General features: G+C 45.0%; 1 protein-coding gene and 1 long non-coding RNA gene across 5 annotated transcripts in view; both read right to left on the bottom strand.

The window, feature by feature from the left end:
* Positions 1-84: 84 nt before the first annotated feature.
* Positions 85-1,277, bottom strand: LOC310849503. The gene is made up of 2 exons (XR_014566937.1): positions 405-1,277; positions 85-368 (listed from the first exon to the last, which is right to left on the bottom strand). It is a non-coding gene; the product is annotated as an uncharacterized lncRNA (long non-coding RNA).
* Positions 1,278-4,122: 2,845 nt separating this feature from the next.
* The window catches only part of FBXO32 (F-box protein 32), a 38,383-nt gene continuing 16,207 nt past the window's right edge, over positions 4,123-26,298 (bottom strand). The window contains exons 4-11 of one of the 4 annotated variants that reach the window (XM_083749338.1): positions 25,421-25,513; positions 15,063-15,156; positions 13,345-13,529; positions 13,049-13,231; positions 11,689-11,832; positions 6,822-9,387; positions 4,906-6,681; positions 4,123-4,786 (exon numbers count right to left, since the gene is read on the bottom strand). In XM_083749338.1, the coding sequence (XP_083605464.1) occupies positions 9,298-9,387; positions 11,689-11,832; positions 13,049-13,231; positions 13,345-13,529; positions 15,063-15,156; positions 25,421-25,513 (789 nt within the window). In that variant the 3' untranslated portion in view covers positions 4,123-4,786; positions 4,906-6,681; positions 6,822-9,297. Of the gene's footprint in view, positions 6,682-6,821; positions 9,388-11,688; positions 11,833-13,048; positions 13,232-13,344; positions 13,530-15,062; positions 15,157-25,420; positions 25,514-26,298 lie in introns of all 4 variants that reach the window. The other 3 variants (XM_083749339.1, XM_083749340.1, XM_083749337.1) reach the window with 3 other exon arrangements.

Genomic DNA, 26,298 nt, shown 5'->3' with positions numbered 1-26,298 from the left:
TAAAACCCATGAATTATTACATGCAGAAAAATAAATGAGTGGTGTATGTTCAATCTACAAAGAAAAGTGTATGCAAATTAAACAGAATATTCCATTTGTTTATTAATAATAAGTAATACCAGCAATGAACCATCATCTTCCCTTTTTTCTTGTTTTACTGGAATCTGCTTAGTGGGTACCTGGAACTCCCACGTGACAACACCATTTACAGTGGTACCTCAGGTTAAGTACTTAATTCGTTCCAGAGGTCCGTACTTAACCTGAAACTGTTCTTAACCTGAAGCACCACTTTAGCTAATAGGGCTTCCTGCTGCTGCCGCGCTGCCGGAGCATGATTTCTGTTCTCATCCTGAAGCAAAGTTCTTAACCTGAAGCACTATTTCTGGGTTAGCGGAGTCTGTAACCTGAAGCATATGTAACCTGAGGTACCACTGTAATGCGTTTGGACATTTCGGTTACCAAAAACTGAATAAAATTAAGTGAAGTGGAGCTTTCCCACGGGGACTAGAGTTCAGGAATTAGCATGTGGGAGCATCCGTAGAAAACAGAAATGTGTGTTCGTATGTGAAATCCCTCTGTGCATTGCAGAAATGTCATTATTTTGGCAGCAGCAACCCACTTACTCTTCCCTTAAGTGAGCCCTTTCTTAAGTAAACATGTTGCAGACTGCATTCCTTGTGTGTGTGTGTGTTTGATATTTCCTGCAACTTCCAAATACTACTCAAAAACAAAACGCTGCTCAAGTAGGCTGTGGACTCAGCAGAAAGAGAAGGTTTATATCTCCACTCATTCTACAATGCTGGGTATTTCCTGTACTTCTCTAGATCTCCCCCACTTCATCACAACTGTCTAGACGCATCTCCAAACTACCATTAACCCTGAGTCCCGTCTTCGTGTTAAAAATAGCGGATGTATAAGCATGAAGCTTGCGGTGACGGGAAAATGGTAGGTTGCACTTCAGTACCCCACAAGCCAGCTATTTTGAGGAAAGAAACATTTAATTTGCAAAAAAAAAGGACTTGAGGAAATTCTGAAATGAGTGCAGCAAAGCAGGTCTCGTTGACACTGAGGCTGCAAAATGAGATTTCAGCAGGAGACCGATTAGGATTGTGAAATAAAGTTGTTTAGTCGTGTCCGACTCTTTGTGACCCCATGGACCAGAGCACGCCAGGCACTCCTGTCTTCCACTGCCTCCTGCAGTTTGGTCAAACTCATGCTGGTAGCTTCAAGAACACTATCCAACCATCTCGTCCTGTCGTCCCCTTCTCCTTGTGCCCTCCATCTTTCCCAACACCAGGGTCTTTCCCAGGGAGTCTTCTCTTCTCATGAGGCGGCCAAAGTATTGCAGCCTCAGCTTCATGATCTGTCCCAGTGAGCACTCCGGGCTGATTTCCTTAAGAATGGAGAGGTTTGATCTTCTTGCAGTCCATGGGACTTTCAAGAGTCTCCTCCAGCACCATAATTCAAAAGCACCAATTCTTTGGCAATCAGCCTTCTTTATGGTCCAATATAGTTAAAGGTAAAGGGACCCCTGACCATTAGGTCCAGTCGTGGCCAACTCTGGGGTTGCGGCGCTCATCTCGCTTTATTGGCCGAGGGATCCGGCATACAGCTTCCCGGTCATGTGGCCACCATGACTAACCCGCTTCTGGTGAACCAGAGCAGCGCACAGAAACACCATTTACCTTCCCGCCGGAGCAGTACCTATTTATCTACTTGCACTTTGATGTGCTTTGGAACTGCTAGCTGGCAGGAGCAGTGACCGAGCAATGGGAGCTCACCCCGTCGTGGGGATTTGAACCGCCGACCTTCTGATCGGCAAGCCCTAGGCTCTGTAGTTTAACCCACAGCGCCATCCGCGTCCCTGGATTACTCTGGATCTGCACCAAAAGTCTTGATTCAGTTGATACTTTTCAGGGTGGGGTAATGCATCTTAGGCATTGGTTTGGACAACAATCCAAACACACACACAGACACTCCAACTCCCAAGAGTGCACTTCACATCTGACACAATGCATATGCATTTTGTACAAGTGCGGAAATATCACATATAACACAGTCTGACTTAAGGGTTGCAGAATGTGAAATGCAGTTGGCAAATGCTGATACGTTACCTTTGAAGCTACGGAGCTTCTATCCTAATTTCTCTTCTGTGAACAGGACAGGAATTAGGGCTTCCAATCTCTGCTTTTCACTCTGTAGCTCCCACAAATTCATAGGAGTTGCGGACTGCTGATGGATGGGGAAATGGACAGAAATCCCTCCCCTCTTGCCTGAATAAAAGAGCCTGTAAAACTTGTATTTAAAACAAGTTATTTTAGGGAGGAAATCCCAGAGAGAATTGTTAGATGTTTAAAAATACAGTGGTACCTCGGGTTAAGAACTTAATTCGTTCTGGAAGTCCGTTCTTAACCTGAAACTGTTCTTAACCTGAGGTACCACTATAGCTAATGGGGCCTCCCGCTGCCGCCGCACCATCGCCACTCGATTTCTGTTCTCATCCTGAAGCAAAGTTCTTAACCCAAGGTACTATTTCTGGGTTAGCGGAGTCTGTAACCTGAAGTGTTTGTAACCTGAAGCGTCTGTAACCCGAGGTACCACTGTAACCAATATAATATAATAATAATAATAATAATAATAATAATAATAATAATAATAATAATAATGCGTGTATTTAGTGTTTCACAGATTTGGGGACAGATCTAGCTCTTCAAACATTTCTTTATAAGCCTGAAAGCAAGCAGCTTATTTATTCAACAGCAAAAAGGGTTTTGTTTGAAAAAAAATGCAGAAGAGCAACATTAAGAGATTTTCAGCTTATCTAAAACTGTAAAATGTTTGGACTGATATGAAAGAACATGAGAAGACCCTTGGCGGATCATGTCAAAGGCCCATCTAGTTCAGCATCCTGTTCTCACAGTGGCCAACCAGATTCCCATGGCTATTGTGATTGGGGAGGAATGACTTAAAATAAAATTCGGAAGAATGGAGAGACACAATACATTTAAGCTGTCCCCATAGCTAGGTGAGCATGGCAGGGGGGAGAGAGATAAAAGAGAGTGAAGCAAACCTTGGGATGTGGATCAAGCCAGGGCCAGTTTGAGTCAAACAAAGACAGGGGGAAAAACACAACATTCATAATTTCTGAACATTTTATTTATAATTCAGTGTCAAAAAAGTTTACAAAAAATCTTTTTACATCGCTGCTTGTTCCAAACAGTTGTAAAAATCAAAAACGGCTGAACATGCAAGAAAAGAGTGTGCGACATTTATATGAAAAGATTTTCAAGCACCCCATTATACTTAGCACAAAAAGGGTTTCAATTACACAGCAAGGTATGCTTTTCAACCTCTGAATCTCCCTACTGAGCTACATCAAAGTAAACCTCCTTTAAACAAGTAAAGTTTCCACTTTTAGACAAATATAGGCAGCTATATATTATTAATGGCAATGGAGTTCTTTTTTAAAAAACCATGATTTTCTTTTTTTAAAAGAAAATAATTCATTCTTGAGCTGGCCTATTGGCATGATGTAGAGTGAAATATAACTTTTTTCTGTCAAGACAGTACGTGAGAGGGAAAAGGGCAGAAGGAGCCGGAGGGCCAAACGGATGTCTCTCCCTTTCCCCCAGATTCCAAACAATGCACGATTCTGAATGAATGGAACGATTCTCATTTCTGTAAGGCAATGATGGAGAGCTTTTACCCAGCCCTGCTTTACAGAGGCTGCAACTGAACTCCGCTGATGTCAACATGCATTGTCGTGGCATCTTTGTGGTCCTTCAGAAGATTTTGGATCATCCTTCACATGCTGAAAGACAACAGATTCCTCATCTCTGGTCTACAGCCACAAATCCCAGCCAAAGTACTCTGGAGAAGATCTGATGGTAACCAACAAGGTCATTCTGGAGTAAAGGGTTCTGAGGGCTTTCCCCAATGTGGCACATACTACTAATCCCAAACACACAAACTCAGAGATCCATTGAACATGAGGATGGAGGCCCCTGGATGTAGGAATGCTACTAGGGTCTTACGGCTGTATCTTCAGGTTGCTGTTCTCCATCCCGTGAGGGATGGAGAAATCTATCCATTTTGGTTCTCCCAAGTTTTCTTTAAAAAAACAAAAAACCCTCAAATTCAGTTCTCCGCCCTTCCACAACATTTTGCAATTCTTTTTTTTAAAAAACACCTCATGAAAACTCATCAGCATTTCCATGCTAATTTCTCCTAATAGATGCATACACCGCCCCCCCCGAAAATCAATTTCCTCTTAGAGAATGTATTTTTGCACACATCACTTGGCTGGAGAATCTTGCTGAAATTTTTTGGAAAGGTGCAAATTTCTAAAGATGGCTTTGTTCCAGTTCACGTATTGCTTCAATATATTTGCTAATGGGGCAAATTTGCCTTTAAATGCTAACTGGATCGAATTGCTCCCCAATTCCTGGCTGCGGTTAAGGGGGGGGGGGAATGCATGGAAAATATGTCTGGAACAGGGAGAGAATTCTTTTGGGAGAGCTTTGTGGAAGTGTACTGAGATTGTCATTCTATTTGCTGGATGTTCTACAGAAGGGAAACCTATGGTTTTATCCTCTCAAAGAGAACAAACCCTACCCATTCATTCCAATAAGAAGAAAAGCCACTGAACATTCATCACCGTCCCAAGGTCATGTCAGGAGAATGACCCATGGCACCCCTCCTCTAATTCGCCTCTGCCTTTTCGTCCTCTTCACCATCAGAGCTCCAATTTGGGGAAAGGGGAAGCAACAGCACAGGCATAGGCAAACTGGGCCCTCCAGATGTTCTGAGACTACAACTCCCATCGTCCCTGACCACTGGTCCCGTTAGCTAGGGATGATGGGAGTTGTAGTCCCAAAACATCTGGAGGGCCAAGTCTGCCTATGCCTGCTATAGCACCAGTTCTTTCCACGGCTGCTGGGAGGAAGCCCCTCTATTGAGAGCAGATTTCCCTCTCTGCCCACAGAATACGAGATCGGACATATTGTATGGCCCTTGGGACACTCTGAGGAACCATAGGATTGTGCACCCAAGTTCGTTAACCCTGAAATCAATGGGCCTTAAGTTCATCATGATCAAGCCCATTGCCTTCAAGAGGTTTTCCCTACACTACATCACATTTTGCAGCAGTACTCCTCTACATTCCCAGAGTTAAGACGCTACAGATAGAGATTGTTCAATGGGTGAAAATCCAGCAATTGTATGTTCGTTGGACATAAAACCTGTACAAAAGACATAAGACTCAGTTCTGATGGAATGAGAAAGGTGCATTTTCCAGACACATCAGCATCTGAAAGCTAAAGGAGCTCTTTGTCACTTCCAGTTGGAAAACGTCTTAATGACTGCAGTTACATTTTTAAAAAAAGGGTTCAAAAAACAACCTTGTCAGTATTTTGCCTCATGTATGTCACAGGCAGAACTCCAGAATGCTTAACAATTTTTCTAAAATAGGGGTGGAGGGGGAAAGAGCTAACCTCATCTGCAAAAAAAAAAAAAAAAAAAAAAAGGAAGCGTGACTTTAAGTCATAAAGGCTTCACATTGACAGCAACTCATTGTTTTCGCCAACGAGTCAGCTAGCGAGAGGAGTGGTTTCAATTAAATAGATGGGTTTATGGCAAGATGCAAGAAGGGTCGTTAAAATGAGTCTTGCGACAGGTTGCACGGAAATCTGTGCCAACATCTCCCCCTTCGCCCGCCCGTACAACAAGTGGATGGTTTCAAGCCCAGGAACATCTCGTCAGTTTTACGAGAGACTTAACTGCACTTGGAAGGAACCTGGTTTGTTTCAGCTTAAGCCATCCAGGGTCAGATAAATCTGGCAAGGAGGCAAAGTTAGTTTACTGTTGGGATGCACTCAAGGAGGAGTTTGGTGTCTAAAGTTGTACAGTACTACATACCCACAGGTATCCACCTACAGGTGCCCAGCATCTGATTTTATGTCATACAAAGAGTCCATACTTGCCAACCAAACTGCTCCCAAAATGGCGCCATTGAGGGGTTTTGGTCACCTGCATGCATGTTTTTCGACACATGAAAGAGATTCTGATTCATCCAATAGCTAAACAATAATATATACAAGGTGCATACAAAACTCCCCCAAACAATGGGTGGAATAAGTGCTTCTCTAGTATAAAACTCACACATTTCGTAAAAATAAAAAAAGTCCTATCCTAATATAAACCAGGGGAATTTGTTTGCCAGAGGCTAGTTTGGATGTAGGTAATGCTTGATAGGTCCAGAAATGTTACCCTACCATTTTTATTTTTATTTTAATGGGCTTCATAATAAAAATGAATCGGCACATACATGTAAGCAATCCCTTTAGTGGTCGTTGGCGCCCATTGGTACTGGTAGGGTAGAAGGCAGGGAGGCCAACAGTAGGTGGCGCCAGAGCCCATGACAGGGACAGCCAACTCATTCTAGGTTTGCCCCCATCCTCCCCGCTACTAAATTCATGGCAATGCTGAGACCATGGAGGAGGAAGTCAATAGCCAGTGGATGCAAGTAAGAAAGAAGATGGAATTGGCTGAGGGAAGACATGATGTTGGTGGGACAACTTCTCATTCAATCTAAGGGACCACTGAATCTCCTCCCTCTTTCATTCACGCATCGTCTAAACACCAAAAGCCACTTTCTGCTTACACTCAGACCCATAATCTATTCTAAACCAGTGTTTCCCAACCTTGTGCCTCCAGATGTTTTTGGCCTACAACTCCCATCATCCCTGACCACTGGTCTTGCTAGCTAGGGATGATGGGAGTTGTAGGCCAAAAACATCTGGAGGCACAAGGTTGGGAAACACTGTTCTAAACTATATAGGCTGCTAAATTCATTTCCTGAAAGACCCAACCACACGGAAACGTATCAGTTCCATAACAACTTATACCAACTCCTCGCGTCAACCACCACCAACGCCTCTGCTCTCAGTTCCCTGTTCCAACCTCACTTCCATTTCTGCAACTTCCTGGCTCCAGCAATGCCCCTAAACAACCCTTAGCGTCGTTAAAAACCTGTGCTTCTATATTAAATCTTAGCAAAAAAAAAAAAAAGGTATTTTATGCACATACCCTGCTGTCAGACTGTACCTTTGTTTTGGTTTACTGCTTTGAATAATACCAATAAAATGATCGTGATTATTTGAAACCTTTTACATCCCTGTGCGGGGAATTTCTGTGTTTCAGCACCAAACCCGATACAGTATATAGGAGCAGCAGCTCCAAAGGAGAAACGCTTTCACACGACACAGGGCAACTTTCATCATGTTGGTTCTTTGGATAATGTAGCTTGCTTGAGTGCAGCTGTACCCTTTATTAAACCATGTGTGGTATACCAACATAGGCTAAGCACAGATACATGTGCCTCATGGGGGTTTAGACATTCTTAATGCACACACCTGCCTGTGGTCTTATTCAAGCAAAAGGTAATAGATCATCTACAGTTCTCCAGGCCACACACTTCTCAGAATCCAACATTGACACTTATTTGGGGGACAGAGGCGAGTCCTCCACCTTTGGTGGAGTGTTAGTGTTTCCCCTGCAATTAATTTAATACTGGGCCGGTTCTGCAAGGGAGGAGAAGGGTAGTGGTAGGGGCATCCAATTTGCAAACAGAAAGCCTCAGGTTTAATCCCATCCCAGCAGGATCTACAGTTTGAGAGCAGGTGATGTGGAAGTTGCAAATTTGTTCTAGGGGTGTGTGGCAAGGAGGTGGGTTCACAGGCACCAGCCAAAGAGTGGATCTTCCACATTCAAGCTCCACAGAGCTTAAAGCCTACACAGCAGAATGTATTGCACATCAGAGCTTGCCCAAGAACAGACAAGCGACATCTCTTTGCAAAAAGCAAGGCTGGCTACACCACTTTCACAGCACAATGTATTTGTACGTACGCAAAGTCAACCAGTGTTGGAGGTGACATTGCAGCTCTGCTCCTCCCTGGTCATTCTGCTGCTCCATCGCACTGAGAGCTAAGCCATGGCTTGCTTGCGCATGTTGCCTGAACCCGGGCTTGTGGTATAGCCCTTCCACACAACCCATAAGCTGTAAACCACAGAGCAGACCTTAGGGTGTACCCTTGTGGTTAGTCTGGACCAACCATAGGCAAACTCGGCCCTCCAGATGTTTTGGAACTACAATCCCCATCGTCCCTGACCACTGGTCCTGTTAGCTAGGGTTGATGGGAGTTGTAGTCCCAAAACAACTGAGGGCCGAGTTTGCCTATGCCTGGTCTGGACAGAGCTTAGCCATAAGACTAGGTTTGGAAGACATGCTAATCCAAACTATGGTTTAGTTCAGTACAGCAGCTGAACGACTCCGGAGGAGCAATGCAGCTGCGATCTCCGCTCCCACACCCAAGCATTCATACTAAGCCAGTTTGGGCTCAGTGTGACATGTGAACTTGGGCACTGTATTGGAGAGAGATTGAGAACAGCAACAGCAGGCCTCTAGAAAATACACAGGGCCGATGTGATGTGGCACAGCAACCAGAATCTCCACCATTAGCTCTTCTTCATGTTTGTTGTTTTACCAGCAATCACAACAGGCCCACTGTTCTGCTGGAGCCTTTCCAAATTTCTGAGAACCAGGCTTTTCGAACAAAAGAGCAAGCAGACTCTTAAGCAGTAACAAAAAAGGAGTTAAGTCTACTTTTGCCATCAACTCCCCCCCCCCCTTTAAATCTCTACAAAGTACAAACACTTCACATTGCATATCGGGTTGGCTGCAAAGCTTTTCAGAGGTAGAAAATGGTGTGGTGTGTACATTTTACATTGATTTTCATTTTATCTTAAAGGATAAAGGGCTATGCCCTTGTAAGCTACCGATTCTAAAAATGTCTTCGGTATAAATATCTATTGTAAACAAAACCCAGAGTGGGAAATAGTTCAACAGCTTTAGCCTAATCATGGTGTTTTAATTTCTCTAGGCTTTGAAACCAGAGAGACATTTCAAACGGATGCAAAAAAACAAACAAAACAAATTTGAATTTCCGAAGCAGAATAAGGATTCTCCCCAGTTGCTTGCACTCAGATTCTTACAAAGCATCATATATTTACAGTGTTTACACATTTATCAGTTCAGTTGGAAGGCCATATTCTCAAAAAGAGTTCAATGCCACTGAATCATGACTCCCTTCGCCTCCTAAAATCCTCTTGTCCTCTTGACTCAGGAACTCCAAAGCTGTAATATTTACACACAATATACAGGTTGAGCGGGCCTGTTCGGCAGTATAAAGTGTCCCATCAGAATAGCAAAATATTTACACAGTGAAATTACTTGGGGATTCAAAATCTGAACAAGTTGATGAAGTCCTGGGGTGAAAGAGAAGTCAAGCAGTCCTCTGGGTTGTTAGCCGTGCATGGATGATCGGTGCCCTGAAAAGGAAGAAAATCTGGTTGTATAGAGATGGTACCAATGTTGATGGCATATCTGTAAGGTAGCTTAGCGACAATGAAACAGCTTACTTGCAGCAACAGGAGTTTTGCTGCTGCTGCTGCTGGAGGCACAAGCCGCAAGCTCAGCCAAGTCACTCATGCCGTCGACATAGTACAAGTGGCTGTTGGCCCACATGCATCAGATATGGGGAACTTGGAACCTCGGGGCTACAATTAGGACCCCCGTACCTATGGGACCACCTCTCCTGGTATGCCCCACGGAGGACCTTAAGGTTCATAAACACCACCACTTTGGAGGTCCCGAGCCTCAAGGAGGTTCGACTGGTTTCAACTAGGGCCAGGGCCTTTTCAGCACTGGCCCCGACTTGGTGGAATGCTCTGTCACAAGAGACTAGGGCCCTGCAGGATTTGACATCTTTCTGCAGGGCCTGCAAGACGGAGCTGTTCCACCTGGCCTTCAGCTTAGACTCACTCTGACCCCTTATATGGGATTTGATATACAAATTTTCCCTTGGCTTTTCTGCTGGCCCATGTAGGACCAGCATGGATAGCTGGCTCGGGTGAATATCTGATGTTTCTTCCCTTTACAGTATTTTCCCGATTTATGGGCTACTACTAAAATGAGGCTGCATTTTAAGCCGTATTTTAATTAACTGTTTGTTTGTTTTTCTTTTCTATTATGTTTTATTGTAATTTATATTTGGTGTTAGCTGCCCTGGCCAGGGCGGGGGGGGGGGGATATAAATAAATTTTTAATTTATTTATATCATCATCATCATCCCAGACCATTGGCCATATTGGCCAGGGCTGATGGGACATGGAGCCCAACCACAGCTTCCCTTTTCCCCACCATGGTCTAAGTTTTAGGAAGTGCACCAAAACCTGTCATTGTGGACTATTCCACTCACATCACAGCAACAAACATGGGTTTAAGGATGCTGAGAGGAGTCAGGAAACCCCTCGCAGAGCTACAATTCCCAGCACCCCTAATAAACTACAGTTCTCAGGATTCTTTGGAGAATGCCATGACTGTTAAAGTGGTATAAGACTGCTTAAATGTATGGTGGGGACTGTCAGTTTGCATTTCTTAGTGCAGAAAGTATTGATTTGATGTGTAGCGATCTTTCCTATTCTACTTAATTCAAGAGGGCTCTGGAAGCTTCTCTGTGTGAGAGAAACAAGCAGAAGGTTCATGATGTTTGGGTTATTCCTTCAGAGAAGCTCAGTACAGCTGCCTTAATCTACAGTCATTCCTCAAGTTACGTCCGCTTCAGGTTGTGTATTTTCGTCTTGCATCCTGCGGCAACCCGGAAGTACCAGAATGGGTTACTTCGGGGTTTGCCACATGCGCAGAAGCGCCAAATTGCGCCGCGCACCTGCTCAGATGTGGCACTTTGAGTTGCGGGCTTTTCACATTACGGGCGAGCCTCTGGAACGGATCCTGTCCGTAACATGAGGTACCACTGTAGTTCTCTTATCTCTTTCTGTCAAGGTCATGCTGACTATCTAAGGCCAGAAGGAGCCTGGGTTTCACTTTCTCTATCTCTTTTCCTTCTGGTATGGTGTTCTGTACATAGTATGCTTAGCGTTAAGGTTTAGACTTACTATAAGTTATTGTAAGTTTAACTTAAGTCTGCTGCAAGTGGATTTCTTATGGGCAGTGGCAATCCTGAATGTATTGGATTTGTGACCATGATGTTCATTTGCCTTCAGTAGCAGTAAAGCTCTGCTGGATGATAATTGTCTATTTTTTGGGAATCCTGCAATGTTTTTAAGTTTTTACTCTGCTAAGTATACATTGGAATCTACAATATTGAGTAGAATTTCATGGCAGGGATTGCCACTGATCTGTCTAGCTTTCAGTTTATTGCATGGCTGAGATCTCCACTCAACAGAAACACTTCCACCGTTGTAACACCAAGGAGTGGTTCATGAAAGTGACTGACTAGGCAAAGAAACCAGAGGACAGGAGTCACCTAACCAGCCCCTGTACAAGGACTTATGCTCATGCAATGGGGCTCTTGCACCTCCATGAAACTGGCTCTGGTGGAAAGTCAGGAGAACCTTCAGAACAATGCGTGGAGGAGGAGAAGAGGAGAGATTGTGTCATCTAGCAAGCAGAACAGCTGGGAGAGTGCAGCACTGAATTCCACCCAGAGTCCAAGAGATCAAGCTTTAAGACCCTTCGAGCGAGATGCTGCAATTGCAGTCCATGCAACATATCCTCTGCCCCAAGCTTAAACCTCCAGCCATCAAGAGGATTTGGGACTGGCCACCTACCTTCCAAGACAAGATATGGCAGTGTCTACAGAGCTGCAAAGAATCGCCGTACTGCTCCTTCCTTGGGTAGCACCTCACAAGCTTGAAATACATCTTCTTCCAATCCAAATGCCCCTTCTCCGACATGATTAGCCGTTTACGAATCTGAAACGTAAGAAAGTCCCACAATGGAATCACAGGCCTGGGAAATTTGTCCAAGGACTGGCTAGTTTAGGGCAGCTGCCGCAGCTAGAGTGACAGAGCCCCTGCTCTGCATGCGGAAAGTCCCAGGTTCAAATCCTTGGCATCTCCAGATTTGGTTAGGGGGAGACCCTGAATGAAGCCCCGAAGAGCTGTTGGCAATCCTCACAGGCAATACTCAGCTGGGTGGATCCCAATGACCTGACTCTGTATATGGCAGCTTCCTCTTCTCCTATGAGCCACACAACAGTGAAATGAGGATCAGGCAAATCCAAGAACCCCCCCCCCCCGAGAGAATATATGCCACATCCAAGCAAATTAAACACCCAAGTGTGGCATAAGTAGGAGACAGTAATAGTAGTAACATTTACATAAATTCATATTGATAAAACTAGGACTGCTGCCTGCTCAATAGTGAGAATTGTTCAGCATAGGGTATGAACTAGGATCTGAAGCAGATCCTACGCAGGAGGGGGAAAATTCAGGAGCTTTTCGTGGTGAGTTCTGCAGCAAGCCGCTTTTTCAAATGAGTGGGGTCTTGTCTCTTTGGTGGCAGAAAATGCAAATATCTTGTTTCTTTGGATCCCCACCGTAGGACTTAAGAATGGTACAGGCATGCTCTCAGGAATTTTGCAGAAAGCTGGCAAGTACCTTCAAGACCCAAGACTGGTCTGGGCAGTATGGATGGACTAATCTGTCAAGTTAGGTTGCTCATATTTCCAGTCTTAAATTTAGTTATTCACATTAAAGTTTACTCGTGTGTGTGTGTGTGTGTGTGGGTGTTTTAAAGTCCTCCTGAAAATCCATCAGCATGTAAGTGCTAATTTCGCCTAACACACACACTTTTATCTGCAATTTTGACTCATTGACACTTTTTTGCAAAGCAGTTTTTTACTAATGCAATGCAACTCTGCATGTTTTACCATCACTAACACATTCATTTCTGCGAACATTTGTTTGGTTGAAGAGCTGAACAGCAAACTTCAGAACAGTGTGATTTTTGCAAGATGGTTTCAGAAACTGAGTTACACAGGTTCGCCTTTAAATGCCTAATTTCTCCTGCTTCACAACCGGGCAGTAAAACTAAACAAAACCCTGGTCTTATTTTCAGTATTTCTGCTGCTTCTGTGATCATCACTCTCCCCATAGTTTCAAGATTACAGCAGCCTATTATTATTACCTGTCTGTCTGTGAAATGGTAGTGACAAAGCTTTTTCCACAGCAGCCGGTCCTCACTTAGCACCTGAAGACTTGGAGCTACTTGCCCAAGGCTCACCAGGTCTCTCCCATCTGTCAGGCGTTGCATGATGTTCAGTTGCAAACACAAGGGCAGGTCTGTAAAAGTCAAGCCCTTAAAGGCAGGCTGGGAGGGAAAAGACAGAGTGCAAAAAAATAAGGTGTGAAAAGAGCTTCGTGGAAGAGCAAAGAAGCAACGTTTTCAACAAGAAAACAAACAAGGCAGGATACTCCACTCACCCTGGTGATTTGGATATTGTTCAGCTGCTGCTGCCAGTGAAGAATCGTCTCCATCCTATGGACCCACATGTTGATGTTGCCAACCAGGACAGACTTGCCAACGCTTTGGACCAATGTGCACAGAGACAGATACAGAGTCTGCAGCAATTCCCTGATTAGCCGGATATTCTGCTGGTCCTCCAAGACTTTTTGAATAGGAAAAGAAAAGGAATGAAATGAGACACAAAGACGATGAAAAATGCTAAAGAAGCACACATTCTATTCTTAGCAGTGAGACCATGTTTGCTTATTGCAGGGGTAGGCAACCTAAGGCCCAAGCGCCGGAAGCGGCCCATGAAGGCCGTTTAACCAGCCCACGAGCCGAGACGCTTGCTTGGCGAGTCCCCGCGCACTGCGCTAAACCAGCACAGCACGGCACGGCACGGGGACTCTCTTCCACGGTTCTGGAAACTGCTTCTGTGCATGCCCAGATGCTGGAAATGACGTCTGCACATATCTGCGGTGCTGGAAATCGCTTCTGTGCAGGCATGATTTTCGGCGTCTGGGCATGTGCAAAAGCAATTTTCGGCGCCAGACATGCACAGACGTGATTTCTGGCGCCGCGCTGCACTGGTCCGGCCCACAGAGGATCTCTGCGGGAGTGATCCGGCCCATACCCAGCAAGCCTTGCTGACCCCTGGGGCTTATTGTCTTTTGACTCCAGCAAGATGTGGCTCCACCTCGGACAGCAGGGGATAGCTATTCCAAAGCCATTCCTCCTAAACTCTCTTGTCCATGAAAAACACAAGTTGTGCATCCCACACTTCTGGCCCTGAACATCCTAAGTGAGAATGTAGTGCAGGTACCAGCACTAAGTAAGGGCCCAATCTGCACTATACATTTAAAGCACTAGCATAGCACTTTAAACCGTCATGGCTTCCCCCAGAGAATCCTGGGAACTGTGGTTTAATGGTACTGAGAGCTGTTAAAAGGTAAAGCGACCCCTGACTGTTAGGTCCAGTCGCGGATGACTCTGGTGTTGCGGCGCTCATCTCACTATATTGGCCAAGGGAGCTTCCGGGTCATATGGCCAGCATGACAAAGGCACTTCTGGCGAACCACAGCAGCCATTTACCTTCCCACCGGAGCGGTACCTATTTATCTACTTGCACTTTGACATGCTTTCGAAGTGCTAGGTGGGCAGGAGCTGGGATGGAGCAGCGGGAGCTCACCCTGTCACGGGGATTCGAACCGCTGACCTTCAGATCGGCAAGTCCTAGGCTCTGTGGTTTTAACCCACATTAAAACATCAAACAAAACCAGACAAAACAAACTCAAGCTTCAAGGAAAATATTTCAGATCCCTTTCTGATATTTTGCTTTCCCCAGTTGCCAACCAGACATCCCGAGATCTCCACATGGTCGCAAACTGGACCCGCGCCAGTTGCAAAACACGCCTGGCTCCTGGCTAATTTCTAACACTGCCAATGGGGATTTGAACCGTGGTCTCTCAGGTCATCACCCAACACTCTGGCTCTGCGGAAATGCACTGAGAAGTGTGGGATGAATAAGGGAAGGCATAGCCATCACACGAACAAACCAGGACGAATGTTCATCATTGAATGACCTCTATTTGAACAAATCAAATGTTCAACAAACAGCTCATCTGGAGGAACCCACAGCCTACTACTTGCGAAGTTGGTAACCTTAGATTTTCACCTCCCCGCCTGTTGCCTTTACCTTTCTGCACTACTTTTTCCAAGATGTTCATAAAGTTTTTCTGGGCAATTCCGCTCAGTGACGTTAGCTGAGACTTCGCTATTAGCTCCAACAGCTGTGGATAAAAATAAAGACATTCAGCCTTAAAGAGCACAAAGGCACTTTTCTAATCTTAGCTTCCTGGTCATGTGATGCACAGTAAAACAGTTCAGATGCTTGTTTGTTGCTTGACACACACTCACTCTCTTTCTCTTTCTCTTTTTGGAGGAGGGAGGGAGGGAATGGATAGATAGACAAGAGAGCCAGAAAGGAAAGACAGATGCAGCAGCTTAAGCGATAGCAATCTTTCTGCCTCTTCTCGTTGGCTTAATTACTAAGCCAAGTCATTAAAACTGACAGCAGAGGAGAAAAATAGATTGTGGTCATCTAAGCTGCTTTGCTGAACATGGGAGCATCTTAACCACAAAGAGCGATGTGGGCAATTGCTTTTGCTACAGCAAGCAACTATATTTTGAGGTTCAGCTGCAGCCTCCAAGGCCAGCTACATTAAAAAAAAACTTGGGGGACACACTCGTTTCCGAAACATCCTTTCATATTTGCTATAGCACTAAGCATAACATCATGCAGACCAGGGTCCCTGTTCCCTGGGAGCTTGCAATCTGAATTTCACAGTAGGAAATGCAACAGGATGTGTAGGGAGTGACAAGTGTAGCAATGGATTGTTATGAGCAAATGCGGTGAGATAATATGTAAACTCAGTTGGAGGACCAAGGGTCAGGCTTCCAAGGCAATGGAAGATATTGGTCCTGATTCAGTAGGGCATGCACACATTGCCAGCACGGATCAGATGCAGATACGTTCCTGGTGTCTGCCGTCCCCATTCAGGTCTGCACAACATAGATGGTGATAGGTCCTCTCATTTGTCTTGTGACACAGGGAGTGTGCAATAATGTGTGTATTGGCCCAAACTGCATTAAAAAGTGTGCCCATTGGGAGAAATCCACAACGTTAACAACAACAACATTTATACACCACCTTTTAATAAAATATCTCAGGGTGGTGTACAACATTAAAAACATTTTATGGAATGTAACAAAAACATAAAACAAAGCATAGTAATGGACAGCAATATGATAAAGTAAAATATAATAATAATAATAATAATAATAATAATAATAATAATAATAATAATATATTTATACCCCACCCATCTGGCTGGGTTTCCCCAGCCACTCTGGGCGGCTTCCAACAAAGTATTAAAATACAGTAGTCTGTTAAACATTAAAAGCTTCCCTAAACAGGCCTGCCTTCAGATGTCTTCTAAAAGTTTGGTAGTTATTTTTCTCTTTGACATCTGATGGGAGAGTGTTCCACAGGGTGGGTGCCACTACCGAGAAGGCCCTCTGCCTGGTTCCCTGTAACTTGGCTTCTCGTAGTGAGGGAACTGCCAGAAGGCCCTCGGAGCTGGACCTCAGTGTCCAGGCAGAACGATGGAGGTGGAGATGCTCCTTCAAGTATATACAGGACCGAGGCTGTTTAGGGCTTTAAAGGTCAGCACCAACACTTTGAAAATAACAGCCCCTCCCAACACCTTCAACCTGGCCATAGGTTATTCAATGGCTAAAGGCCTAGGTAGAGAGAAATGTTTTTGCCTGGCACCTAAATACATGTAACGATGGCACCAGGCGGGCCTCTCTGGGGAGAGCATTCCACTGATGTGGAGCCACCATAGAAAAGGCCCATTCTCATGTTGCCACCCTCTGAACCCCTCAGGTAGGGGCCTCGGATGAGAAGAGCAGGGTCTGGGTCAGTTTCTATAGAGAGAGGCAGTCCTTAAGGTATTGAGATCCTGAGCTGTGTGAGACACTAAAAATGCTGTTGAATTTCCACAAGGACCTTTTAAAGGAAAAAAACCAAAACTCGCTGTGGCAATCACACAGGGTCCCAGGGTGTTTCACCGCCTATTGATCCCTGTGCCACCACTTTATTTCTCGCTGCCACCACCCAGGCCCTACCTGGTACAATACTGAGTCCAGTCAGGGTTAAATTGGAACATAAACTTCTGTTTATTTATTGCATTTTAACAAGCGTGTGATTTCATAAACTGTATCGGTCAATTACAATCATGGGGTGCCTATCCAGACCTATAACATCCGCTACCTGCTCTCACTCACTAAACCACCTCTCAGATATTTACTTGTCTTCCTAGCTCCTAACTGTTCCTGTCTCAGCTTATTTCACTACACTAACTCAACCTACCCCCAGACTCTATCCCAATTCACTCCCACTGCAACCAAACTCCCAACGAACTCCTCTTTCACCCCTCCCAGAGCTTGTTTTATAATCCCTCTAACTCCACCCCCCTGGGTTCTGATTGGGTAACCTGTTTAACTATTTCACCTCCAGCACTCTCATATGTTAATGTCACACTTGCAAACTGGTTTGGAAGTGTGGAGATATGAACCTACGATTAGAAAAATGAGAAAATGTATTTGACTGAGTCACTTATCCCTAGTGAGAAGGGATTTCCCCTCTCTTCTAACCCTCTAGAGATGCTATTGCAGGCACAGGTAGTTGCAGTGGAAAACAGAGAACAGGTAAGTTTCCTTCCTTGAACCTTCCCCCATGTTAACGTATCTCAGGATTTGAGCCAGTGTCAGACATGCAAGATCTCTGCTGCAAGAGCTAAAAGGAACCTGCATGTACAGATGCAATATACCTTCACGCCCCCCCAAAACCCCATGTCCTGTTCATGAATTGTCACCTTGCTCTCCGTCGTTGGAACAACAACAACAACGCCAGGCGGTTTGGACTTGTCATGAACCCGGCCAGGAAATTCTGACCATGTTATAATGATAAAACACATCAAGTCATGGGTTGAAAAGTGCTTTGCCCAGTGGGAAGAATGATAAGAATTTGTTTGCACTTATCAACGCCTTTCTATAAAGCCAGAACACATGGGACAAGGAGGAAAAGGGGGGGCGTGGAGGCGAAGAACAGGAGAAGGAGATCGCTTCAGCTGCTTTCTCTTCTTACACAGCGCTGTCACCACCGTGTGACTATCAGCTCAAGGCGGGGAAGTGGCCGAGGGTGACTGATCCACCCGTCTGTTTATCTCCCCGGCCAACTTCGAACGCCAACAGATGGCTCTCCTACGTGAATGTTCTATTAATACCTTGCGTGTGGCCACATGACTGGTAGAAAAACCAAGGGAGACCAGGGTGGGGAAGGAGCCCTGGCTAATTTGCTAAGTCGTCTAACCCCGGCTAATCGCCTTCATTTCTATGACTCACCATTTCAGGGGAAGTTTAAAAAAAACCAAAAGATGAATATGCACACAGGTGTGCATTTTTCAAATAGCTCCTGATGTGCTAACTAATCGCACACACAGACACGACAAGCGGAGTGATACACAAGCACATGACATTGAGATGCTTTCAAACATGAAATCACACTTTCATGTGGTACAGCCCTTCACAACTTCGGGCCTGTTTACCTGCCAGACTGCCTCACTCCATGCATGCCCAATCAAATTCCTTGATCAGAGGAATCAGCACTATTACAGGTGCCACACAACACCTGTTCTGCATCTATAATGACCTGATGCGCCAGCTACACTTTGGAACTCCCTGCCTACTGATATCAGGTGCCTTCATTTGTATGCACTGCTTAAAAACATTTTTGTACAGTGGTACCTCGGGTTACAGACGCTTCAGGTTACAGACAATTCAGGTTACAGACTCCGCTAACCCAGAAATAGTACCTCGGGTTAAGAACTTTGCCTCAGGATGAGAAGAGAAATCCGGCGGCACAGCAGCAGCAGGAAGCCCCATTAGTTAAAGTGGTACCTCAGGTTAAGAACAGTTTCAGGTTAAGAACAGACCTCCAGAACGAATTACGTACTTAACCCGAGGTACCACTGTATACACAAGACTACCTGGATGTTTAGAAAGCTGATGAGAGTCTTGATCTGTTTCTTAGGTCTATTGCCATTTTACTTTTCAAACGTTTTAAACTGTTGTTAATTTTGCTTAGTCGTTAATTTTATTGCTTGGCCTTTTTTTTGGAAACTGAGGATTTTTGACAATCCGGCAGTGTATACGTTTTATGAAATCAACAAAAAGTCCTGGGGAACTGTGGTACATGGCCTGCTTGGGATTTGAAGCTGCTCCAAGAATGGTGGTGTTGTGGTGGTGTTTTTTAAATAAGCTTTTAGACCTTAAGATTGTGGGGTGGGGAAATGTCCTATATGGCTTGGTACCAGGAAATCCTGACCCCACACAAACATGCCTGGGTTTTTAAGAGCTTATTCACACTTACATTTTCTCCGCTCTTTCCAGGCCTAGTCCACGCTCCTCGTCCCAAGTGCCCACTCTTTTTTTTGTTTTTGCTCCAGAGCTTCCCCTGTGAAAATCCCCTCTTTACAGCTGAATCGGGAGGAAATGTCAAGTCGTGGAAAAACCTAATTGCTGTTTGCTCCGATTCAGCTTTAAAGAGCAGGTTTTTGTGGGGAAAGCTCCGGAGCAAAAAGGGGGGGGGCAAAGCGGTGGTGCTCAGACAAGGATATTTAAAGCCCAGACCTGTGCCTAGAAAGAATAGTGCAAAAGGTTAGGTGTAGATAAGCCCCAAGATCACCACCTGAGGTCCTTTTCCAGGTACACAGCTATCAGAAGTTAGGTGAGCATGAAAACAAGAAAGAGCTTTTTTAACCATGGCAGCCTGCCTTTGAAGGGGAGCCTCCCCAATTACTTTTGCATATCACACAAAGATCTCTAAATTTGCTCAAACCTTTTCATGTACTTTCTGCTGCTACTCGCTGATATTTTATTAGTAAATTTTATAGGTTTTTTTTTTTTAAAAAGTATACTTTCTTAAGACACTAAGACTTCCAAGTTCACCAAATCCCAAGAGAGTATAAAGGGGTAACCTTAAACAAAATCCAGTAGAGCATGAGTCTCTTAATCACAGGGTTGTGAATTCGAGCTCCACAATGGGCAAATGATTCCTGCAATGCAGGGGGGGGTTGTACTAGATGACCTTCGTGGTCCCTTCCAACTATAATTCTTTGATTCTATGAGAACAACATTTTTTCCCCATCTTATATCCTGTATGGGGACATGGGTGGCGCTGTGGGTTAAACCACAGAGCCTAGGACTTGCCGATCAGAAGGTCGGTGGTTCGAATCCCCGCGATGGGGTGAGCTCCCGTTGCTCGGTCCCTGCTCCTGCCAACCTAGTAGTTCGAAAGCACGTCAAAGTGCAAGTAGATAAATAGGTACCGCTCCGGTGGGAAGGAAAACAGCGTTTCCGTGCACTGCTCTGGTTTGCCAGAAGCAGCTTAGTCATGCTGGCCACATGACCCAGAAGCTGTATGCCGGCTCCCTCAGCCAATAAAGCGAGATGAGTGCCACAACCCCAGAGTCGGCTACGACTGGACCTAATGGTCAGGGGTCCCTTTACCTTTTTATATCCTGTATGATCATTGCAGCAAATATTGTGTTCTGCTAGATAAAGACTCCATACATTGTCTTCTTTTGCCTCTGGCCCCACCCATCACTGGTACACGGTGCCCAGAAAGTTGTCCAAATGGGAATGTGAGCCTTGTTATGGAAAAGGCTCTCTGCCCCTGTTGTCCTAAAACTGTAGAAGCCAATTTGGCCCACAGGATCCCGGGGTATGTGGCTGGAGCCTCCAGCGAATGGTGTTAGCCTGCGTGTAAACAAAAAGTGAGCCAGGACCTTCTCCCCGTAACACAACACCTCTGGAATAAGTTCCGTTGGATTTCCCCTTGTAAATTAAGACACACATTCTTTCTCCTGCTTTTGCAGTGCGGGCGACTGAGTGCTTGCAGAACATTGCTTAAGAGCGCATCACACGGCAAATTCTTCTGGAGTAAGGAATCTGTCACTGTCATCTGCCTGTACATAACACCCCAGACAGCAAGCAAAGCTGTCTGAAACGGGACAGTTTTGCAGGGCAGGGGGAGGAAGGAAAGAAAAGGATACACTCGGGCTCAGGTTCAAATAAAGTGGTCTCCATTCTAACTAACTGGCTTTATTTCTAGGACTCAAAACAGGAGAGGCACCTATGGAAGTGTGATTAACTCGCCAAACAGGCTTCCATCTTTTAGTCGGGCCTATTAAGTATGATTGTTCAATTCACACTGAAATGGAGCATGACTGTGTGTATTACTGAAGGCTTCAACATGTGGATTTTCCATTAAGCTATCCGAGCTCCTAGATGGTTTGATAATTAACTACTGTTGTTCTCTGCTAGCTAACACGTGAGTGTTTAACCTTAGATCACATGAGAGGTATTGAATTGCAAATCACCATCTTGGGGAGATGGTCTTTGTCTTTTGTTCCCGGGCTCCGAGGGGGAAAGAAGGAGGTGCAAATGAATCACTCCAGGAGCTCAACAGCCTTGGGGCTGGAATGCAGGCTAATGACACCTGTGTGAAAGAGAGCTATGTTTCTCAGCTCTGATTATACGTTATTTTATTCCTAGGAAGATGCTAAACCTATGCCTTGGAAGGCATGTGTCCGATGGAATTATTTGCAAATATCTTTGATTGCTTTTGTTCTCTTTTGAAGAAAGTTCTGCAAGTAAAGTTTTGAGTAACACCTAATGGGTCTGGACAAAGTTTTATTCCAAAAGGAGTCAGTTTTCATGCATCCAGCTGCTTCAAGCTGCACAATATTAACACCTGCAATATGGCCTTTTAAGATATACGTTTGCTATTAATGCACAGGGAAATTCTGTAAGAATGCTTTTAAGCATGCAACTTGACGGACACATGTTTGAAGTGGTAAAATCTTGCATGGACGGTTCTCTATTGCCCTGCTCAACAAACATGAACTCTAAGTATGCAGATATAGAAATAGATACAGATACAGATATATAGAAGCAGCTTTTAGTTGTGGGGTGGGTGGGGAATGTATTTATTTCATAAAATTTATACATTACTTGATTGTTTAAAAAGAGAGAGAGAAACTTCAAAGTGCTTTGCAAAAAGATAAAACCATCAACTATTTGCAACCATTTGCATTCCTCCAAATCATACTCCTTATTCAAATTGCACCAGAAGCACCGGAAAAGTGCCAGAACTTTGCTCCTTTTAAAACTATGCCTCCCCCCCCAAACCCCGCCCCCTCTGGCCCAACAGCTAAAGACAGCCCGGTAGTCCCATAGACACGGCTTGAGCCAAAGGAGGGTCACTAGTCACAAAATAGCAGTCATTTGCTTCTTCTTCTGCCTTGCAAGTGAATGACTCCAGGCACAGCAGAGGTTTTCCAGACACACACACACACCCTGCTCAGCCATTAATGTGGTATTTATGATGTGAGCTATTATTCACCAGGGACTTGGCTGATAGGATCAATTCATTTTTAACACAGTGTTCTTGTTTGAGTTGCGGTGCTTAGATGGAAGGTTTCGTTTTCTCCCTGCCAAACCGACAGCCAGTTTGAATTAAAAGAGTTTTCAGCTTCTAGGTACCACTCAGTATCCGAGGCTCCAGGAAGTTAGAGGATTGGCTGGAGAAACACACGCTTTTATGAATTCTTAAATGGTGCAATTTCTACATGTATTAATCTTAGTGCGGAGAAAAATAAAGGACTTCGGAAATGGCCTAAATGAAGATCCATTCCACACGTTACATGCCGCTAATCTTGTCCTCAATTTTATTTTTTAATGTTGTTTGAACTTTCCCCTGCAGTTTAATTTTTATCTGTTGCTATATTATTCTGTTTCTTATGACTGCTGCTGTTTTAATATTTTTTAAAAAATTGTTTTCTAAGAAGAAGAAGAAGAGTTTGGATTTGATATCCCGCCTTTCACTCCCTTTAAGGAGTCTCAAAGCGACTAACATTCTCTTTTCCCTTCCTCCCCCACAACCAGTGGCGTAGCGTGGGGGGTGCAGGGGGGGCCGGCCGCACCGGGCGCAACATCTGGGGGTTAGGGAAATCCACGGGTTAGGGGGCGCAAATCCACGGGTTAGGGGGCGCAAATCCATGGGTTAGGGGGCGCAAATTACTTGCCTTGCCCCGGGTGCTGATAACCCACGCTACGCCACTGCCCACAACAGACACTTTGTGAGGTGAGTGGGGCTGAGAGACTTCAAGGAAGTGTGACTGGCCCAAGGTCACCCAGCAGCTGCATGTGGAGGAGCGGAGACGCGAACCTGGTTCCCCAGGATTACGAGACTACCGCTCTTAACCACTACACCACACTGGCTCTTCTAAGCCATTTTGAGGGCTCTTTGGGGCAGCCTATACATTTGAAAACAGTGGCACCTTGGTATTCGAACGGCTTGGCTCCCGAACACCGCAAACCCGAAAGTAAGTGTTCCAGCTTGCGAACGTTTTTCGGAAGCCAAACTTCGGACGTGGCTTCCACTTGTGTGCAGGAAGCTCCTGCAGCTAATCAGAAGCCGCACCTTGGTTTTCGAATGGTTTCGGGAGTTGAATGGACTCCTGGAACAGATTAAGTTCAAGAACCAAGGTGCCACTGTACAGAGAAATTAATCTTCTGGAGAATTAAGAAACTGGATTTCTGGACGGTACCTTTTCAAACCACAGTGGAAGTAGTGTGTGTGTGTGTGTGTGTGTGTGAGAGAGAGAGAGAGAGAGAGAGAGAGAGAGAGAGAGAGAGTTGGTGCTGACCTTTAAACGGCCTCGGTCCTGTATACCTGAAGGAGCGTCTCCACCCCCACCGTTCTGCCCGGACACTGAAGTCCAGCGCCAAGGGCCTTCTAGCGGTTCCCTTGCTGTGAGAAGTGAGGTTACAGGGAAGCAGGCAGAGGGCCTTCTCGGTAGTGGCGCCTGCCCTGTGGAATGCTCCCCCACCAGATAGATGTCAAGGAGATAAACAACTATTTTACTTTTAAAAGACAACTGAAGGCAGCCCTGTTTAGGAGTTTTTAATGTCTGACGCTGTATTGTTTTTAATATTCGGTTGGAAGCCGCCCAGAGTGGCTGAGGAAACTCAGCCAGATGGGCAGGGTATAAATAAAATAAATTAATAATAATAATAATAATAATAATAATAATAATAGCAGAGACAGATGTAAGGCAGGATTATTGCTTTGCTGGCTGATAGGAGTTGCAGTCCAACACATCCAGAGGACACTAGATTGGGAAAGGCTGGTGTATTCCCTTATTACACCAAAGCCAATCTTCTCTGCTCAATTCTGATCTGAAAAGCAGGTGGCGGGCAAGCTGTTTCCTAAAACGCCATGCCCTTCCTGTTGTTCTGCCAACTCAATTTTTAAAAAGATCACATGTCAGTGAAAAAGGGCAGTAGTTGAACTGAAGAGTTAGGAGTCAGAGTGACACTAAGATGTATCATGGCAAGTTTCCAGTCAGACAAGGGGGGGAGCAAATTGCCTGCTTGGTATATATTGTGCAGTTCTCCACTGTAAGCAACTTTCTTGTGTTCACGCAACACACAAAAAGAAAGGGATATTTTTTTAAAATTCCAGGGGGTAGCCATGTTAAGTTTGTTGCAGCAAAAGGCAAGAGAGAGTCTTGTGGACCTTAAGGACTAACACAGTTTCTTACGGGCAAAAGCTTTTGTTAACTAGAACCCACTTCATGAGATGCATGGAGTTTGACCCTCAGCTACTAGGTACATACTAAAGGTAAAGGTAAAGGGACCCCTGACCATTAGGTCCTGTCGCGGACGACTCTGGGTACATACTACAAATGGGTAAAAAAGCAGTGGAGGGGTTATAAAGGATGGAGTTAAGTGGCAATGGATTTTTTTTTAATTGTAAGGTAAAGGTAAAGGGACCCCTGACCATTAGGTCCAGTCACAGACAACTCTGGGGTTGCGGTGCTCATCTCACTTTATTGGCCGAGGGAGCCGACGTACAGCTTCCGGGTCATGTGGCCAGCATGACTAAGCCACTTCTGGCGAACCAGAGCAGCGCATGGAAATGCTGTTTACCTTTCCACTAGAGCGGTACCTATTTATCTACTTGCACTTTGATGTGCTTTTGAACTGCTAGGTTGGCAGGAGCAGGGACCGAGCAACGGGAGCTCACCCCGTCGCGGGAATTCGAACCACCAACCTTTTGATTGGCAAGTCCTAGGCTCTGTGGTTTAACCCACAGCGCTACCCGCGTCCCTTTTTTAATTGTAGCCTGTGGCAATTCAGTTAAGACTCAACACATGTGAAGTTTGTCTGAAGCGCACACTGGTGATCTTAAAGCGAGGATGGTGTCCACAAAAATCAAAGAGACTACTCTTAAAAAGAAAAACACAATTTAAAAGGCTATGCTATGCAGACACAGGTTTTTTTCTGTTTCGCCCCTGGATTACCTGAAAGCCACAATTAGATTTAACAATTCAGCGGTGCAAGGCGTTGGTGAACACTCACCCGGACAACGTAGTTGAATCTCCTCGAGTCCAAGATGGCACTTGAGAAATCCAGCCTATTGAACGCTTCTCCAAGAGTGCAATAGCCATGTCGCTGAGAGGAGGGGGGGTGGGGAAAGAGAGGAATACCACAAGTGATTCATTTGTACTCAGGATCTGGAACAGAGGCAGTAGCGGCATGCTCTTAAAACTAACACTACAGGCCGAGTTTGGATTCTAAAGGAATTGGATTCCTTGCTTGGCCTCACCAGAGATTGACCAAGCGCTTGCGCCCGCCTCCCAACACCTTAATATGGTCCGAGAATTCCTAGGGCAGAGATATTCTTTCAAGCTCCACATCTGGAGAATTGGATATAAACTTATCTTCTCTCTGAGTCAAACCAGAAATAGAAGCTACCTTATAGCGGGTGACATTATTTGTCCTCTTAGCCCAGTATCTTTCATTCCGACTGGAAATGGCCCTCCAGGATCTCAGATACTGAATGATCTTTTGCATAACCTTCTACATATTCATGTAATTGGAGACTGCAGGATTTGATCCCATGGCCTTCTGCAAGCAGATCACGCGGCTCTTCAACTGAGCTATGGTGCCATCGCATCAGCCTCTAGTGTCCATTAACTTAAGGCATATCCACACTTCCTCTTGTTCCTCTGCTCCCTTCCTGGGGAAAACCACTCTTTAGTGCTCAATTGGAGCAAACAGCAATTTGCGGTTTCTCTGGACTGACGATTGCTCCGATATAGAGTTCAATAGCGGGTTTTCGCTGGGAAAGGAGCAGGACAAGGAGGAAACCCCTTGCACGGGTCAAGCAGGAGTGCAGATGAAGGATTATCTATAATTTTAGCAAATAGGATATAAAAAGGCAATCCAGAGGCACC

This window comes from Podarcis gaigeae, assembly GCF_964106915.1.
Source record: "Podarcis gaigeae genome assembly, chromosome: 7".
In the NCBI taxonomy this organism is placed as follows: domain Eukaryota; kingdom Metazoa; phylum Chordata; class Lepidosauria; order Squamata; family Lacertidae; genus Podarcis; species Podarcis gaigeae.
The sequence above is the reverse complement of the archived record's forward strand: the minus strand, read 5'-3'. Positions and strand labels throughout refer to the sequence as shown.